The sequence below is a fragment of the Typopeltis vanoorti genome, chromosome 23 (genome assembly GCF_054136105.1).
Source record: "Typopeltis vanoorti isolate ZY-2024b chromosome 23, IOZ_Tvanoo_1.0, whole genome shotgun sequence".
Taxonomy (NCBI): Eukaryota; Metazoa; Arthropoda; class Arachnida; order Uropygi; family Thelyphonidae; genus Typopeltis; species Typopeltis vanoorti.
The window spans coordinates 47,699,884-47,721,333 of NC_143571.1; the positions used below are offsets into that span (position 1 = coordinate 47,699,884).

A 21,450-nucleotide genomic window follows, 5' to 3' on the forward strand; every position below is an offset into this window, starting at 1 on the left:
GCTGTTATGTATTAGATATAAATAGTGAACTCCTGTAATGAATACCATGAAAGAGCCAGTAATAATAATAAATTATTTGGTGTAGCATGTACACCAATACACTTTATATGTGGTCACTAATAAATTGCCACATGTAAGTAAAGTAACTTACTATACTTACCTAAGTTTGACCACAGATGACACTGATGTGCTGTGGGTTTTGCACTCTGTGTTGATAATAAAAGCATAATAATAATATATTTGTTTACAGTGCAGTTGGAGCAGCAGCCCTTTACAATCGTTTGTATGTTTGTGGAGGATATGATGGTGTTTCTTCTCTCAATACTGTAGAGTGCTATAATTTAGAGAAAAATGAGTAAGTATTTCTTAATCAGTAAGTGATTGTTATTATTTTGAAATTATTATATTTACAAAAGGAATACAACTGTAATTACGTTAAAAAAATGAATCTGCAAGAAAGTTTTATTATTAATTAGCCATTTTTAATAGCCATAAGAGTCATTATGGACAGTCCACTGCTAACTATTGACATAGTACCCAGCATTCTCCTGCCCCTCCTTAAACCCATTCACTGATAATACATTCTTCACCTCTGGTAGCCCATTTCACTTTTTCACTTTCCAAAGTGAAAATCTAGTTCCCACTAACCAGATTTTTCTCAGCTTCCAGAAGTGACTTTCTGTGCTTTTCACTGTTCTATCCTACAAAACAAAAAATCTCTTGAGTATATTACAGGTGCAATGTTTGTACCATATAATTAAGTTTATGTTATTGTCTGCTATCTATTATCACCGGATGTTATGTTTTAGTCCCCTGTATCAATCCCATCACCAAAAACAAGTATTATTATTATTATTATTATTATTACGTGACATCTCCAAGGAGTCCAGAGATTGATCGAGGGCACTCAATTCACCAACTACAGCAAACCACATCATTTACACCAGTGTTTCTCAACCTTTCTAAGCCCAAGGACCAGTAAAATGCCTAAAACAATTCTTCGGACCACTAAGTTACAGAGGCTTATCTGGGGGGGGGGGGGGGTTCCTCCCTGGGCGGCACTTTTATGACGTTTAAGAAATCTTGCCATACTGTCTATAAAGCAGCAACCAAGTGATGAAATAGACTTCGACAATGTCATCATCGATGTTTTGTGAACAGAAAAGCAAGAAAAATAGCATTTTAAAATGTTGGAATTAAAGTTTTGCTTCAAAAATAAACATATGATTTTTAATTTATTTCCCTATACGTTGTTTTGACTTTTTGTAATTTTTTTAAAAATCTATGTAGGAATTACCAACACTTCAGAAAAACTGTGCCTTTATAACATAATAAATCTAAAAGCATGTTTTGAATACATATGGAAACATAATTAAATTGGAAGTAAACGATTAAAAGTATCGTCATTGAACAAAGTTTTAATTTTTATTAAACAAATAAATAATACGATATAATTATGTTACTACTTACTTTTAATGAGATGGTTGAGCTTCTCGACCCTTGCAGAGTTTCTGGATATCTGGCTCAATAATGGTCAACTTCAGTCGTAGATCGGCACAAGCACTAAGACGATATCTATTTTGTTTTTATTTGAAGGAGCAATGAAAATCCTTTCTCACAAAGATAGGTTGACGATTTTCAGTGCTTCTTCAGATAATTCGGGAAATTCGTTTCTCACCGAGGGCGAGAAATCGAGCCAAACCAAGATCACAGAATTGCATTTTAAGTCCGCTGTCACTTGAAAGCTCAATTAATTGTTCTTTTTCGATAATGCAAGGTCATTCTCATGACTGCAAGCCTGAAATGGATCGCAAACCCACAGAAATTTCTTATAAAAGTTATTTGGAAAATATGTTTCAAAATTCTGTTTCAGAGTTTTGAGGTGGTCACAAACCCTTTCCAGAATTTCAGAATCAACAAAAATATCATTTTCCACAAAAGGATTCCAATGTTGAAAAAGGTGCAAATTGTTTGTCTTTTACATAACTAATCCATAACACCAGTTTTTTCTCGAATGCCTTTATTTTATCGTAGACATCAAAAACAGTTAAAGAATTTCCCTGAAGGGGGAGATTTAGTTCATTTAATTTCGAAAAAATGTCTGAAAGATAGGATAGTGTTGATAACCATGTTTTGTCAACAGGAGTGATGCAAAATCAGAATTACTTTCATTTACAAACAATAAAACTTTGTGCCTTAATTGAAGTAATCTTGTTAATACTTTGCCACTGGAAAGCCAGCGAATTTCAGAATGAAGCAAAAGTTGTATATATTCACTGTCCATTTCATCGCAGAGTCGAGCTTTAATAAAATTAGCTTTACAACATGTATACCACATTTTTAAATTCTAGTGGCATTCCTTTGGAGGCTAAGCTACCCTATGTATGAAACAATGTACCCAATTCATATCCAGAGCTACTTACTTGACCATAGAAACAACCCCACTATTCCTGCCTGTAAGGGTGCGAGTCCATCTGAACAGAAGCCTATACATTTTTCCCATTGGATCCCTTTGTGTGTTATGTAATTATTGAGAGCGTGAAATATTTCTTCTCCGGTTGTTCGGAATGGCAAAGTTCTGCAAAACAGAATATCATCATGAATGTTATCATGCTCATATCTTATGTAGCATATTAACTGCACATCATTTGTAACATCAGTAGTCTCATCTATTTGTAATGCATAATGAGGGCTATTCTTAACTCTTTAGATTTACTGCGATTCTACGTCACCTGCCATGTCATTAATTCTGCAACCGAGAGTGTCATTTGAAAGAGGAATCAAATGAACATCTTTTAGTAACTTGTTGCCAAACATAGTTTTTACCACATCTTTTATAGCTGGAAGTAGCAAATTTTCCCCGATAGAATGAGGTTTCCCTGTTTGTGCTATGTGCAAACTTAAGAGATGGGATGCTTCCAGTGCCTTTCTATTAATGGAACCTATGGCCGAAACTATATCTTTCCCATGCGTCGCTGAAAAAATTCAATTGGTTTATTTTTCACATCACAATGTTTAGTTTCTAAATGTCGTCAGAGTTTTGCAGGTTTCATGCACTCGTTTGACAACACTTCATAACACAAAACACACATTGAGGTTTCTCTTCACTTTCATCTCCACACCAAGCAAACCCGAATTCCAAATATGAACTGTTATATTTCCTACTGTATTTTTTCTTTGAACTGTTTGTTTCTTCTACTTTAATAGTATCAGATTTACTCGCCGTTACAATACATATATTACAATTAGAGTTAGCATCACCTGTTTCATTTGCTTTTCTTTTCAGAGTCCTAGTTCTAAGCCACTTTTCCATTATTAAAAAAATGTTTCCAAAAAATATATAAATACTGGGGTTAACTCACAACACACTTTGTCCAAGTATCACTTAGCACTTCTGAAGATATACTAAGCCTTGCTTGAAGGAGGGAAACCTTCAATAATAAAAATCAATAAACAACAAGCAATTGGTTTAAATGTGGATTAGACATGTTCACTTCAAATCTGACAAAACAGCAAGGGAGGGTGAAGTGAACAACAATATAGTTTTATTGCTTCTACCTTTGAACATTCTGATACTATTTGTTGATTTTTTTAAGTCTCCATTTGATTTCAATAATGTTTACTTATTCAATTTTAATTTGTTTTGTTTGGATAATCAAAAAAAATATTTATTTAATTAATTTAAGTCTGCCTGGGGATCACCTGTCCCATTGTCGCGGACCACAGGTTGAGAAACACCGATCTACACCAATGTCATCTACTGCCCACCACCACCACTAGTATTTTCACAGACAATCACAAACATCCATGCCCATGGTGGGATTTGAACTCGCAGCCGTTTGGCTGGAGAGTGGATACGCTAACCACTCAGCCAACCAGGCTGGCATTTACTGCATTTCCCCCCCCCCCTCTCATTTTGTTTACTTGAATATACCACTTGATGTTACTTCTGTTCACACATCCTTGAATACAGATGATTTAAGATGAGCACCTTTCATACCAGAATCATATTAAAAATGAATATATATATATATATATATATATTCATTTTGAATATGATTCTGCCATTGATGTCATGTTCACATCACATCACTCCAAATTTTCACACCTTGTACTGCTAATTTGATATTCAGACTAATTTCTGTCTTGTTCCATATAAAGTTATGCACCTAGTTTCCCACCATATCAGTTCTGCTTATTCTGTTAACTCTTTTTGTGAGTTTTTCCAGAGAACCTTCTTTCTTTTTCTGGGATGCCTCTCTAATTTCTTTTTAATTAATTTAAAAAATAAAAATAAAAATTGCCTTTTTAATTTCACAATTTTGCTATCTTCACAATAAAATTCGCAACATGCTTTCCTGGCTGACTTGGTATTTATTTCCTTTCTCCAAACCTTAATTCTTTCATTTTTATTTTTTTATATTTTGCCAATTAGGTCTTTAAGGTTTGGTTTTTCTTTTCAAACTTGTTCACTCTTGTTACAACTTTCATACGTTTTTATATATAATCCTGCTCACTAAATGGGGATCATCACTTTCTGTTTCAGACTCTGTATACTCTTGTATCCTGAACCAGTCTGAAATTATCCCTTTCAACAATAATGTTATTGTAGTCCAAAACTTTTCTTATTTATTCATTCTGTCCACATGAATTTAGGCACTTCTTTATGCAGGTATGTGTTTGTAATAACCAGTCCATCTCCTGAACAAAAAAACAGAAAATATTTACTCTAGCTTTATCATCTCTTTAAATTTTCCCAAGCTGTCAGGCTTGGGAAAATTTTGATGGAATATTCTGTCAACAAGTTAAGAAATGTTACATATCCCCCTTAGCAAGTTATCCCCCTTCAAACAAACTTAATTTCATTTTGAATGCCTTTATAAGAAACATTAACTGAAAAACAAACTTATTTTTTCCTTGAAGCTGTAAGTTAAGGTCATTCAAGTGACCCAAAATGTCACACAAGAAAAATAAATCTTGATTCCATTCTTCATCCATTATTTCTGGGAATTTTTCTATATCTTCTTGAGATTCCAAAAATTCAACTAGTTCATTTTTTAGAGTGACAAAACGTGACAAAACTTTACCGCAGCTCAACCAATGTACATCAGTGTGGTATGGTAGGTCCCTGTACTCGGCATCATTTTCTTCTATAAACACCTGAAACATTCTGTGTTTCAAACCCTGAGCTTGAATATAGTTGACCAGAGCAAATACTACTTTAATCATATGATCAAACTGCAAAACCTTTGAACATAATACCTGCTGATGAATTAGGCAGTGAAATTTTGTCAATGGTTTACCTGCATACTGTTCAATAAATGTTACAGCACCAGCATCTTTTCCACACATAGATGGGGCACCATCAGTGCAAACTGCTACCTTAAAATTTAAGGATAGTTTTTCAGTTACATACATCTTTACATTTTCTGCGATCTCATTTCCTGTTGTTCTTCCTTTCATTGAACACAAACCAGCAAGCTCCTCTGTCACCTCAAAATTCTTATTAACGCCTCTTACATATATTAAAAGCTGTGCGGTATCTTTCACATCAGTACTTTCATCCATAGCAAGTGAATAATAGACAAATTCACTAGCCAATTTTTGCAGGCAGGTTATCTTTAAGATCCTCGGTAATATCAGCCACCCTGTGCTTGAACAGTCATACGGGACAAACTGATATTTTCAAAATTATTTTTCTTATCAGGACACAATTCGGAAACGTCATCAGACACTTTTTTTTTATCAACTCTCCCTCAGTAAATGATTTGCCAGCACAAACTATTTCTTGTGATGTTTTTAAGCTTACCTTTGTGGCAACTTCATTTGCAGTTGTCACTTTTTTAAAGGCTTGTTGCTCACTGCTAAGGACTTTCAATAACTGCTGCTTTTATTTGCTTTTCACTTGCATTCTACTTGCCAAGGTTAGGATGTTTCGATTCAAAATGATGTCTTAGATTGTACTCTTTTGGCACAGCGATAGATTCCCGGCAAACAATGCACACTATTTTGTCCTTAAACAACATAAAAAAAAACTTTGTCCACTCAGGATTAAATGCTCAATGTTTCGAATCTATTTTACGCTTTTTACTTAAGCATGTTGTGTTGAGATTGACAATATGAATTACAAAAAAACTAATGATGAAAAACTCACAATAATGCAGGTTACGATAACAGTTATGTAATGTATTGCTACAAAGCACGGCCAACTTTGTGTAATACGATTTGTTCTCGTTCATAGACATCAAATCGTTATCACGGAGATGTAACTTTGAATTTCCCCACAGTGACACTAGCACTAACAAAACCTCGAAACAATTGTAATAATTTGTTATTAAATACGACAGTGGGAATAACTCCAAATGCAATTTATTGACAAGTTGAAAGAAACATGATTGTGACATTAATTGCATGAACGTTAACCTGCAGAGTCTTAGTAAAAATTTAATTCAAATCGTCTAATTTCATATTCCACCATATGATTAATTAATTTCAATCAGGCAGATGGGCCAAAATAAATAGCATGTGGGCCGTATGTTGTGCAGGCCTGCCCTATATAATATATAAATTAAAGACTGGTGTACAGCTTTGAGTCATCACTCCGTTAGTCATACTCATTCTCCTAAATTCCACTCCATATCTAGATTCTGGTGTTTCAGTCAGCCACCTCCCCCCCCCCCCCCCTATCCATGCTATCAGCTTCTTATCCATTCCCATTTGTTCTAACTTTTGTAGTAGTTTTCCATGCATTGTTCTTTCAAATGCCTTTGCAAAGTCCAGCAGTATCTTGCTGTCAGAGGCATAGTGAGGCTATGGCCAATGTGGCCCTGGCCATAGGTGCTAATTTTACATATGCACAAAAATTGAGATTTTTAAAGTTTTTTTTTTTAGAACAGTGCAAATTTTCTTTCCTGGCTATAGGCACCAAAATTCCTCGTGACATCTCTGCTTGCTGTAACCTTTTTCCTTATCTATTTCTGCTGTCACTTTATTATAAAACATTAGTGAATTACTAAGTCAATACCTACATTTTACAAAGCTATACTTCCCACCATGGAGTATTTTATTTCCATTCACCCTTTGCTGGATCTTACCTTTAACCAACTTTTCCAATAATTTAATTATCACCCCTGAAATGTTAATTGGTTGTAATTTGCTACTTCTGTCTTCAAGCCACTTTTATGTAATGCAGGAGTCGCCGAAATTCTTTGACCGTCGACCCCTTCAAGAATTTCTTGACTTTTTATCGACCCCCTCTATTTTACTATTACGTAATTTTAATATTACCTAATATGTGTGTTGATGAATTTTAGAACATTAATGCTCACTTGTATGTCGATGCACAAAAATGAGACTGGGTTCAAATACGTGTAAGTATAAGTAAATAAGCAACCGCGCATGTGTTGCAATCTCGCTCCTGCCGCGCCGGCTGAGCGGGAAACACAAACATCCGTTTATTGGTAAATATGTCATTTTGGCCTACTTGATTGGCTTCCGTAACTATTTTCATGACCTTGCTACATCTTACAGGTCCTATTCATGTCACTGTTCCCACGATTCACTCTTAATTGCGTTGTCATTCAGGATGGAGGTAATCCAAATTAGCCGAATTAAATATTACCCATACAACGATATCTTATATTTTTCTATCGACCCCTGAGCCCGAATCGACCCCTAACAATGTTATATCGACCCCTGATGTAATGGAACTATCTTATCCTCTGTTCCACTCCCTTGGAACCTTACCAGAGCTGAGATTTAGCAACTTCATCAGAGGCACTATCAATTCTCTTGTACTTTCTTGTAGCACACAGGCCACCATGCCATTCATTCCCACAACTACATTCACATTCATATTTTTCAGTGTGCTGAGCAACTCCAGTTCATTTACCTCAATTCTCACATAATCCTCTGTCCCATCAGCAACTGCAAAATCTCCACCTGGATGGTGCACCGTTGCAAAGTGATTAGTTGGTTATGGAATTATTTCTTCTGCTTCTGTTACCTTCATGCCATCAGCATTGATTAAAATTGTTCTTCCATAATCATTCTTCCTCTTACTTGCTGCATAGTGAAAAAAACTCTTTGGATTTACTTTAAACTGCTTAGTTAATTTTCTTTCATAATCTTATTTAGGCTTTATTACTATACTAGTCACTCTTCTTGCCTGCACTATGTAGTGTTCATGAGTTTGCTGATCATCTTTTTTCTTTGTATTCTATTTTTAGTGTTTCCTTTTTTGTAGCTTCTGTTGTATGTTGCAACTCATCCACGTAACCCCCATTGGTTAAATCTTTGGTGAATTAATGCAGCCATATTTGTTGAGTTTAGGGGAGTCTTTCATAGCCAGTGCTGAATTCAAAAATAGTTTCTCAGACCTATAGTGACTTCTATGCATCGTGGTTGTCTTCTTACATTTAATTCTATGTGAAAGAATATCCAGAGTATTACTGCCAGTCCTGGCTTGTTGTACAGAATATAGTGGATATTGCTTTTAGACAGATCTGCCAGTCTGTCTAGAGTAGGATAAGTTGCAAGCACAAGGATCTTTACATACACTCTAGGAGGTGAAAAGGATGAAGCTAATCCATTGAAGAACCTATGATGGTTTCTAATTGAATGTGTGGTTTAAAAGTGGAATGGAGATGATATGTGAAGAACTTTAGCTATTATTATTAGTTTTTGCTGTGATCTTGTGTGTATTATATGAAAGATGGGAGTGGCATGTAGTCTTTTTGTGTATTTTAAAAGAGTTGTAAACAATTTGCTAAAGAGACATTGCAAAGGTGTGCCTGAGTTCATCGGCAAGAGCTGTGTCATTCAAACAAATAATCTGGGCACAAAGAAATTACCAAAAAACTAAAACCTTATGTTAAACAGCCTTGGATATATATATATATTTATATATATATATATAGTTCCAAAAATTCACAAATCCAATAGTCCTCTTCATCTAGTAGATGATAATATAGATAGTTCCCACCTACATACTTGCCATTCAATAAACAGAGCACCCCCCCCCCCCTTGGGCATATCACTCTTTCATGAAAAATTCTGTTCACTTTAAAACCTTAATAAGAAGATTCAGACATCAGAAGATTATTAAAATCTTAATAAGATTCAGTTTCTATAGTGAACTGTATAGAAAGTCTATACAGTTCACTGTAGACAGAAACAACTATCTTTTCTTCCTAGACGCACTAGTTACGTGACTACCAAGTGGGTCATTATCCATCTAAAAAAATTCATGATCTCTAAATTCGTCTACTTAATTTCATTTTATTTATGCTTTTATTTCTGCTTTTTTGATATATCTTTGCTCACATATTTGATTTTCATTTTCCTCATTGATTTCCCATCTCTCATTATTTTTTGGCTTAATTTTAAATTCTGCACTAAATATCACCATCATCCACGATCTGCAGAAAGTGTAACAAATCAGACATATATCCATATGTCTGATTTGTTACACTTTCCAATTCAAACCTTTTTTTAAAAAAAAAAAAAAATTTAATAAATAAATCATTAATCTTAAGTCTGCAGGTTGTAAATGTAGGTAATCTCCATTACTATAAAGCTTACTTTTTATGTTTGTTTGTTTAATGGTTCATTATTCTTTTCTGTTTATAGAAAATGACACACACTGGAAGATACTTACACCTACATAAGCAGTTGACCATCATCCATCCTAAGTGGATAAAGCATGTAATCATTTTGTGGCATCCTCAGAATACTGAACTGCTTTCGCTATAAGAATGTTGTGAAGACTGTTTAAAATCTTCAATATTTTAAACGTGCCTAGACAGTTTAAAATATGCTATCTGATCAAAAATATCCAGACACCCACCCTTGTAGTAGTGGATGTTATCCACTACTACGAAGTGATATATATATATATATATATATATATCACTATCATGGCTCATACAAGTATAAAAGGAAGCACTTGCTCTTGTAATCCTCACAGACAAACATTAACAGTAAAATGGGTCATATTGAAGAGCTCAGTGACTCAAGGCTGCATTATTATAGGATACCACTTTCGCAACAACTCAGTTCAGAAACATGTCTCCTACTGCAGCCGCATCAATCAAATGTAATGTTATTGTTAGATGAAATTACTAGAGCAGCAACACCACAATCATAACCTGGTAGGCCACATAAAATCACAGAGCAGAACTGCCAAGTACTAAAGCACATGGCATGAAAAAATTGCTGTCTTTTGCTGAAATGCTACTAAGTTCCAAAATGCCTCTTTAAGCAGCAGCTGCACACCAGCCTAACATCAGCAAGGGCAATGCCAAGCATCAGGTGGAGCAGTGTAAAGTGGTGCCATTGGACTCGGTAGTAGTGGAAACATTCTCTGAAGTGATATTCCATGCTTCATCATCTGGCAGTCAGATAGACGTTTGGGTTTGTCCAATGCAGGAAAATGCATTCTGTGAACTGTGAAGTTTGGTGGAGGAGGATCATAGTCTGAGATTGTCATTCATGGTTCAGACTCATCCCCTAGTTCCAGTGACAGAGAATTTTAATGCTGTGGCCTATACTGATACTAGACAGTTCTGTGTCTGCAACTTTATGGCAGCAGTTTAGGGAAGACCCATTCCTGTATCAACACAATATTGCCCATGTCCACAAAGTGAGATCTGTGCAGGAATGATTTGATGAAATGGGTATTGAAGAACCTGACTGGCCTGTACAGAGTCCTAATCTCAGCCAGTTCCTGTCTTCTGTTTTCATATTATGAATATACACCTAAACCTCTTTTTACGCGATAGATACGTTCCTAAAAATTATGTGTAAATAGAATTCGCCTAAAAAGAACTACTGACTCCATAAAAAAAGTGAAGATTGGTTCCAAACCTGAAATATAAGCAAAATAATGAAAAAACAAACATTAAATTCGTTAGGATCATAAGATTTTTATTTACATTTCATGGAGAACACACATACATATAATGAATTTTAATAACTTAAAAAAAAACATTCATTTCAGTTGTTTGCTAAGGATTCTATAAAAAAATGATGTTATTCACTATCAGTTTCTGACAATAAACGCGAAAGCTTTCATTTTCGTGAGACTAGTAGTTCTAGTCTCACGAAAATGAGATCGCTAGAACTACTAGATATGGTATTATCGTCATCGACTTCCGCCTCAACTTGTGGAATTCTTCTTGTCATGTCTTGAACAAAAGTACCACTGGTTGTTTTAGGTAGTTTTAGGCATGAACTCAGTTATTAATCACTGTGTTGATGCTTTAGATAAGTCGCGATATAATTCTCTGTATGAAGACATTAACAACTTAAGCTCACGTGAAGACTTCCCAGCACGTTCTTCATTTGGATCATGTCGGGCAAAATAATTGCCTAAATTACTGGCCTTCTTTAATTTAAGACCTTCTTTAATTATATCAGCAGTAAAAGTAGGATTATCTTGATCATTATCATTAACTTCTTCGCTTTCAGGAGTCTCAGAAATAATCTCCACTATTTCGTCTTCGCTAAGAGGTTTATCAATTAACAATTCTTCAATATCTGCTGACGTAAGATCATCGAATCCTTCTCCGCCAATTTCACATGCCAAACTTATTATATTGGGGAATTCTGCAATATGATTGAAGGGAACATGAGCATTCTTTTTAACACATGCAGGCCAAATAGCTTTCCAGCATGCATTCATAGTTTCTGGTCTCAATTCAGATAACAATAATCGAACCTGATCTATACAATCCATAATTGAAAATTTTTTCCACACATCCATAACCGACAGTGTTTCATCATCATTTAACTTGTTCAAGATGTACTGAAATGTTCGTCTGACATAACATGTTTTAAAAGTTGCAATTATACCCTGATTATACCCTGAGAGGTTGTAGCAATGATAAGGTATTGGGCGGCAGAAAAAAAAAAAAAAAAAAACATTTGAATGTTCTGTGGCAGGATGACCGGGTGCATTATCAAGAATCAAAAGCACTTTAAATTCGAGACCCTTGTCATTCAAATAGCGTCTAACTTCTGGCACAAAATGTTTATGGAACCACTCAGTGAAAATATCAATGGTTACCCAAGCTTTTTTGCTGGCCATTCAATGAACTGGCAATTTTTGAAAATCTACAAAATCTACGCCTTTCATTGGCCGTGGTCTTAATGATTGATTTATGAGCAGTGCTTTTAACATCCAATCTCCTAAATTGTTCGAACAAAATAGGAGTGTTATGCGATCCTTTGCTGCTTTGAATCCACCAACAGTTTTTTGCATTTTTAATACGTAAGTTCTGTTTGGCATTTTTTTCCAGAAAAGGCCAGTTTCTTCCATATTCCAAACTTGTTCACAAGTGTAACCTCCATCTTCAATTATCTTAGCAAGTTTTAGTGGAAATGCTTTAGCAGCTGTTTCATCAGCAGAAACCATTTCACCTTTAATTTTTATATTATGAAGAGCATGTCTTTTAATAAACTTAGCCAGCCAACCATTGCTTGCATGAAATTCATATTTTTTCCTTGATTGAGATGAAGTATCTGGCTGCAGTTTTTTAATCTGTTCATAAAATCTCAATGCTGATTGCTTGATAGAATTTCCGTCAACTGGCATTCTTTATTGTACATTATCTTCTATCCACATCACTAAAGCTTTTTCGGCCTTTTCTAGAACATCTCTTGTGTATGATGATAATTTCACACTCGATTTTGTACCGAACATACCGCTTTTCTAAAAGCCTCTTCATTTTTCTTTATAGATCTGACAGTTGATTCACGGACTCCAAAATGCTTACCCACGGCTGTCGAACCTTCCCCAGTTTGAAGATGATCTAAAATTTGAATTTTCATATCCAAGGAAACTGCTTTCCTTTTTTTTTTTTTTTTTTTTTGGTTATTGGCAACATCAAGAGGGCTGAATTAAAATCTTCGGTTAATGAAATGAAAGTTTGAAAATTATAGCTTACCATTTATTATTTCTTGGCAAAATTATTAATTTTATAACATGATTTTTATTTTGATTTCACTTAAAAAATGCAAATGCAAAAAATGCAGTAACTGTGTTGTCTATTCAAACTGCTAAGAACTGCTTTTTTATGCACATTCAGTTATGTAATTCGGGGAATTCCCAATAAATGAAATTCGTAAGAATTTAGAATTTTCTTAATTGAAATGAGAATGCAATTCTCATTTCTAAAATTATAAAATCTACAAAATTCTCAGAATTTTCTAGAATTTAGAATTTTCTTAATTGAAACGAGAATGCAATTCTTCAAAATTTTCTTGAATTATGGATTTTTTCCCAACTTAAGACTTTAGGTTGGTCGCGTAAAAGTGAATAAAAATCGCATATAAAAAAAATTACTTTTCATTTCAATTCTCGTAAAAAAAATTTACATAAAGAGGTTTAGATGTACATATATTTTACATGAACGTTTTTCTGTAGACTTGCATCATTTTTATATTTACAGCCTCTGTGGTATCTATTATGAATATGGATCATCATCAAATTCCTGCCATGTACCCTCAAGGAGTGTACATGGTATGATACTACTACATGAAAAATTTACATCATTACTAGCTTCCTATCTACAATTTTTCCTCCAAATCAGGCTATTACTTGTCATGACTCCAACATTATCAGATCTTATATTTCTATCATCTAAGGACTTTATCCACCTATATATTGGTCTTCCTCTGGGTCGTTTTATTGCCAACCTAGTATAGAACACTTGTTTTGCTAATCTCTCCTCGCCCATTCTGTTTAAGTGACCATATCACCTGAGATTATCTCTGCTAACGCATTCCTAGATGCTGACAGTGTCAAGTTCTTTCCTAATATCCTCATTTTTAATATGATATTGCCATTGATGCCATCTGTTCATGCCTCTAATTTTTCTCAGGACTCTCATATCTGCAGTCTCTGGTCTTTGGTCAAGGGTTTTACTTCTGACCCAGCTCTCAGATCCATAAGTTAAAACTGGTTTGAACACTGTCTTGTATACAGCTAATTTAATGTTCCGACTAATTTCTATCTTATTCCATATGAATTTATTCAACCCACCATACCAGCTTTGTTGATTCTGTTGTCTATTTCTATATTTAATTTACCATCTTCACTAAAAATCGTGCCTAAGTGGCTGAAATGTTTTACTTGTTCCACAGGTTCTCCATTCACAACACAGTTGACATTTTCAATGATTCTACCTATTTTCATTGTCTTTGTCTTTTTATTGCTGACCTTCATACCATATCTATTATAACATTTATTCAATTTAGTCAAGGAATCTTGCAAACTTGTACCGGATTTATTGATAAGTATAACATCTTCTGCATAAAGCAAAGAGCTGACATTAACATCTCCAATTTTGATATCATGTTTAATACCACTTTCCTTCATAATGTGATCCATATAGATAATGAATAACAGAGGGGATAATGTACATCCTTGTCTGACACCAGATTTAACATTAAACTATCTTCCTGTACATCCTTCAATTCTAACTGCTGACTTACAACTCAAATAAAGACTAAGTACTGCTTGATATAATGCCCCATTGACACCATATAACTGTGGCATATTGAATAGCTTCGGTCTTGGCACCTTGTCATATGCCTTTTCCAGATCGACAAAACTTAAATACAGATCTTTGTTATGTTCCCATGATTTCTCAACTATTTGTTGTAAAGTGAAGATCTGATTCTGACTGCTTCTATTTGGCCTGAATCCAGCTTCTTCATCAAGCTTTTCTTCCACAATTCTTCTTAATTGTTTCTCAAGTATACTTGCATAAATCTTACCAGAAACATATAAGAGAACAGCGCATAAGACGCACTTTTTTCCTTTGAAAATAGGTCTGAAAAACAGGATGCGTCTTATACGCTGATACTCAATTTTTTATTTCTTTCATTTCTGGAAATTTTCTCTGTTCCGAGTTATGCGATTTCTTTCTTGCTTCCTTGTGGTGTGTGGGAGCATTCCAGTTATGTAGAGTTCAGTGGATGCGCATGTGCTTTCATCGACGATCATAGCTGTGTTCCTGTTTGTTTAAACTTTCCAATTGTCGCGGTTGTTGTGACCAGTGAAAAATTTTAGCCGTTAGCATTGTATAGTTGGTTTGGAATGTGATATTCCTTTAGAGTTTCCCATAGTTTATTTCTCAAAATTTTGTCAAATACTTTTATATAATCAATGAAAGCTATGTGTGTTTCAATCTTGTATTCTCTATGTTTTTCTATAATTATTTTTAAAATAAAAGCAGAGTCTATACATGATCTTCCCTTACGGAATCCATTCTGTTCTTCTCCCAGCTGTGATTCTATATAGGATATTAATTTGTTTGTTAACATCTTTGCATAGATTTTATAACCTGTATTGAGGAGATTGATGGCATGATAGTTATTGCAATCTGTTTTTTGTCCTTTTTTGTAAATTGGAATCACTAGAGCTCTACCCCAGCTTTTTGGGAATTTTCCCTCTTTGTATATTTGATTTATAAGTTTTAGAAATCTGGTATTAAATTCTTTACCTGCAAATTTAATAAGTTCTGTGTTTATATTATCTTCTCCTAGTGACTTGCCTAAATTTCTTGGCAAATTATGGCTGAAAAACGTTGGCATTGCTACAGTATTGCATTAAAGCTACATGTGATTGCGTATGCTAAAAAACATGGAAACAGGTCTTTAAAGAAGCATTTCAGGGCCACCCCCAACTGAGAAATTTGCAGAATCAAGAAGAGGATCTGAAAAAAGCAACTCACAGTAAACATAACCTACAGAGTGGAACTGCAAAATGGCCAGAACTTGAGGCAAAATTGAAAACTTGAATTTTTGACCACAGAAAAGTGGGACTTTCATTGTCTACAAAAATTATTATTCATCAAGCGAAAGCGTTAGCCACTAACAGAGGGATTGCCAACTTTACTGGATCAACATCATGGTGTTCAAGATTCATGAAGAAAAACCAACTATGTATGCGGACTAAAACAGAAATATCACAAAAGATGCCAGCTGAATATGAAGAAAAAATTATTGTTCATTGATTCGTCATTAATGATTAAGAAGATTAAAAGGTGGGTAATCTTTCCTAGTTAGATTAGGTATTTGTTGAAAGTACACCTACTTATTACTTTATATTTGAAATACTGTAAATTCATTATAATATTCAATGATAAAGGTTTTTTCCTAAAAAAATGTGTACAAAAAAGAGAGTGCGTCTTATACGCCAGCAAATACGGTAATTTTTTTATAAGAGTTTCATTAACTCATTTCAGATGTGAGGACATCTCACTTCTGGTTTTGATACATGTAGAATTTATATTAAAACTTTTCATGTCTTGAATTGAAATTGAAATGTTTTAGGTGGAATATGGTGACAAGTATGTCTAAACATCGAAGTGCTGCAGGTGTTGTTGCATTTGAAGGACACATCTATGCCCTTGGTGGTCATGATGGACTTTCAATATTTGACTCAGTAAGTTATTTAGTTATTTATTTATAATAAAATTTAAAGTAAATATTGAAAGGTAGAATGTGAAATGCATACATTATGTGGTTTAAATTCATAATATCTTTGACAAGTGTGTGTAAAAGTAGATGCATATCATCATCATTAACCTATGAATCATATGAATCTATATGTACATAGAACTTTTTACCTTATTATTATTATATGGCTTTCTCCATGAAGTTAGAAGACTAATCACAAGAGACCCATTATTCACACAGTACCCTTTTTTTTTGGGGGGGGGGGTTTGGCTGATGATAGCAGAAGAATTGCAACCAGCAAGAAGTTGAGTAGGAAGATAAAATTGAGGGGAGGAAGTGTATTAGAAATTATGCAATGTGTGATAAAATTTTGTCAATAAAACAAAATACATAATCTGCTGTGGGGGGATATTGATATGAATTCCAGATTAGCTTAATGAGCACAGAACAAATAATCAGTTTTGGGAAACATAGATTGGAAGCAATAAAGGACATGGATTGGAGGGATGGAATTGGAATTTATGCATATATTACTAGATAATTACCTAAAACAGCATGTGAAGGAAGGTACTGTTACATCTCTGTATTTTCGTTTCTTTATTAGAGTATGTATTTAGTATGATCCAGTTCTCTCTATATCCTTCTACCTTAATTTTATATCTTTCTCCTTAATATATAACCCGGTTTGGCTCCTAGGGATATTTCCTCTTCAGAAAGTGGCAAATGTATATTTTAAATGCACCAGCCAGCTTCCTATAACAAGAATATAATTCATGCTCAGGGAAATATTCCTAGGTTTTAGGCATAGAAATTAATCTAGAATTCACATGCAAGTATATAGATCTTGGTACCTTGCAGTCGTGACCTTAGATCTAATCTCAATTATATAATTATCTAAACTCCTTCCCTCTATTTGGTTCTATTTTCACAAGTGGTAGTTTGACACCTCGAATTCAGGCAAGACTCAGGTTCAAGTAACAAAACGTTTATTAATGCTAAAATACATTAAATCTTGTATTAAGTTATCAAAACTTCTGAATTGCTAGCTAAGTGAATGTCTTATGCTAAGCTATACAAACTGTTCAATACTAATCTAACCTTCTTACATAAACTGATATGCAAAATCATGTAATACAAATGGATAATTAAACAATGTCACACTCAAGTCAAGTTCCTTCATTCACATTTACTTTAAATAGATATTTCACAACTCATTTCTCTCTTAGTTAAATTTACTCAATTAACAAAGGGTTTTCACTACTTCAATCATATACAAGTTAGAGATTTATCCTATACAATTCTTAATAGAATTGGCTGTATTAATTACTCTATCCTGTCAGAGTTCTCTAAAATGTCCTCAGTCTTGCTTTATCAAGCTACAAATTCTACCTTCAAACAATCTCAAGATATAAAACAATGAAAGGATCTTTACTTTACCAAGTCCCTCCGAAGGTCTGTTAGCTGCCACATGTTGCTCGGGTCATCCTTCATCTTGGCTGGTTCTGGGTCAGGTCTTGTGACTGACTGAGTTGTTTCATTCTCTGCTACCGGACACAAATCAGGAAATGGCTGGAACTACGAGCCTTCTCCGCTCGCTCGGGTTGGTCATTCAGTGTTTGGCACCATTCTGCATGAGCTGTTCTTGTACAGGTCTCTGCGGAATACCTCTCGGTTCAAGTCATGAATATGGCCGGCTGTCCGTCGACTCAGCAGCACCCTTGGCTTGTCCTATCTCCAATCACTCATCGAGAGTCCTCGATCTCCAAAATCCCAGAAGAAACAAAAAAAAAAAGCCTAGAGCTTGGCGCATATTGCCTTAAATATTCTTTCTCAGCACCCTCTTTTTCTGTATTGTTTTTTCACACGATCCATAACTTACATCATCCTCAGGTTGATCCCTTGCTTTCCGTCCTTACTATTAGGTGTTGTTTTCGAGGAAAGGTGTTTACGTCAGCCTTCCCCGTAAGCTGCAGCCTTCGGTGTTACAACAGGCACTTGCTGCTTAGAAGTGACCGTTGATCCTATTAGTTATTTCTTACCTGGCAACTTACGATTTTTTGATAGCTTAATAATACATAAATTAAGCCATTATTCCTTTACATGAATTGCTAATCTGACATAATTCTTGATTTTAGCTTTCCGTTTGACAATAAATAATTCCAGTACATTACACATGCTGATATACACTTTCACATACAACAACTTAGGTGTTTCTCACCTTCTGCTGATAAGCAGGTATTGTGCAAATTTCTTTGTTATTTTGTAAAGCTTACATGTTAGATCCTGAATGAATAACTTGTCAAGAAGTTCTCCATTCAATATCTAACAGTACATGGGGTTTTTAAAAGTATTGGACCTGATGAAGGCAACCATTTTGTCTCTTACTGGTTAGAGTAATCATATAGTCTTGACATAAAAATGGCTAAGCATATGGAATTTTCAATTAAGAAGAGTTATATGTGTGACTACAAAACTAGCGATTATGACCAATGCAAGAGGCAGTTTGCTATGGCTTATGAAATCACAAGAAAAGGATGTTAGTATTGCATGAGTAATGGTCAAGGGATATTTAAGGAAAGCAGTATCAGATTGCATACCCAGTTAGGACAATACATCAGCTGAGTGTTAAATGAATGTAGAGCATAGTAGTAGATGCAAAAGAAGAAAATATTATGGAGGGTATATAAGATGAAATGCAATTAGCAGACTCATGCAGTACTAAGCACAAGCAAGAAAGGTGAGAAGAGCAAATCAAATTATGAGAGAAAGTTAGCTGATCAGGCCAAGGGAAATCTCAAAGAGTTTTTTTGCACTGTGTGGCAGGCAAAAGAAAGAATGATGATTAAGGAAAGATAGCTTTAATGAATGTGATAGTAAGAAAGTAGCAGAAGAAATGGTTGAATTACTGAGTTAATACAACAGAGATGAAGACATGAATTGAGCTATATGAACTGGATGTGTTTAGGATATTGAAAAATCTCAGTGTAAATGCAACTATGGGATTGGATGAGATATCAACTTGTCTTTCACAAAAATGTCTTCTTCTTCCCTTCAGGTATTGGGCCTAGTGGCCTGTTACGGAACTATTTTTAGCCCTTCCAAGCCGTATCCGCCCCGAGGATAAGGTAGCTAGTCCTATGTCTATAGCTACATGTGTTCATGGGGCTGATTTGCCTGCTTGTAGGAGGAAAAACCCTGCTGTCCATGCCCAAGACTGGCTAACATAGCTATGTCTGAGAAAGATCCTTAAGCTCCTCATGTCGGCGATGGGAATCGAACCCAGGACACTCTTTTCCCTGGCATATGGTTGCGAAGCGCATAGCCACTCGGCTAACCACACAGACACAAAAAAGTGGAAGAGAAAGTATGAGAAAGAGAAAGTACACTTAATCCGACTGTTTGAATTATCAGCACTGGTAAAGTTCCATGTTTTTGAAAGAGGGTAAAATGGTTTTATTATTCAAAGGGTTCCAGCACTGAAGTTTCAAATGATAGAACATTAATATCTCAGGAGTACTGGTTAAAGAATTGGAGAAGTTGGTTAAGGGCAGAATTCAGAAATGGGTGGATAAGAATATGATACTTTATAGGGGACAGCATGGATTTGTGAAGGAAGAGGATCTTGTCTTGTCCTGGTAATTTACTCACTTTCTACAATAAAGTGACAGCCAAGTTGAATAAAGTAAATGGATACACCATAATATTGTTGTACTTCACAAAGCATGTGACAGGATACTGCATGGAGCTCTGTTATGTAAATAAGTTTAGACATGAAGATTATGACATAGATAAGATGGTGGCTAATGAATAGACATCAGAGAATAGTATATGGTAGGGTTAAATCAAAGAGAAGGTAGATGATCAGCTGTGTGCTGCCATAGGTCTCTATACTGCCACTGCTGTATAATTAGTACATCAGTGATATTGAAAAACCATTTGAGGGAAATATCCAGTTGTTTGCTACTGGTACTAAACTAAAGAGCAATAAATAATAAATGTGATGTAGAGATCCTATAGGATGATCTAAATAAACATAATTTGGGTAAAGACCGCTTCTGTAATGTATCTCAGTGTATGCACTGTTGAGATGAAAAAACTACAGGCTTTGTATTATTGCATAGATGAAACTGAACTGCCAGAAATTAATGAGGCTAGGGATTTATGAATTGAAGTTCTGAGGACATATTCAGAAGTTGGCAAAATATCTCAAGAATCACTTGAATGTTAAGAAGCATACTGACACAAACAGTAATAACGAAATTATTATTCCTCTTTATGAGGCTTTGATACAACAATATCTGGGCTACTGTGCATAGATTTGGGTCCACCCAGATTTCTTGGAATGTACAAGTGGTGTAAGGATAGATTCCAGGTTTGTAGGCTATAAGATTTAGCTAATAGGTGGAAGAGGTGATTTGATAGAAACATATAAGCTATTTTAAGACATTTTATAGAATAGATGCTGAAGAAATTTTCCATTGTGTGAAGAAGAAGGAATGAATAGAGAGGAGGGATCTCCCATGTGAGGCATGTAGTTGGCAGAGATATAAGAGTTGGATTTTTTTGCTTAGAGAGTCATAAATGAGTGAAATAGATTGCCAAAGGTGGTCATGAGTGCTTTTTCAGCGAACAACTTTGAGGAGAAAGAGAGAGCTATACATGATATTCGATAATTGCTACTATGGGCTTTTCACAAGTCTTTGAATTCTTGTATAATAATAATAAAGCTCACAAATTGCTCACTAATAGCATTTTGATCACCAGTATATATACATACAGATATATCCTTTTTGAATGGCAGACATTGTCAAGTAGAGTGGTGTGGGCAAACTTCAAAGGAAATTGAAAAATGAGCCTTATTTTTGCCTATGATCCCAAAGAAGTTTCAAGTAGGGAAGAAGCAGAAAAAAATTTTGTCATTAGAGAGGATAGCTGACATTAAGAAAAAAAAATGGTTCTTATTGGAGACCTTAATTGCAGAGT

General features: G+C 34.8%; 1 protein-coding gene across 2 annotated transcripts in view; it reads left to right on the forward strand.

Annotated features, from left to right (window-relative positions):
* Positions 1-21,450, forward strand: part of KLHL18 (Kelch like family member 18) — a 144,358-nt gene that overhangs the window by 100,518 nt on the left and 22,390 nt on the right. For both annotated transcript variants that reach the window (XM_090412818.1, XM_090412819.1), the window contains 2 exons: positions 251-355; positions 16,342-16,453. In XM_090412818.1, the coding sequence (XP_090268944.1) occupies positions 251-355; positions 16,342-16,453 (217 nt within the window). The remainder of the gene's footprint in view (positions 1-250; positions 356-16,341; positions 16,454-21,450) is intronic.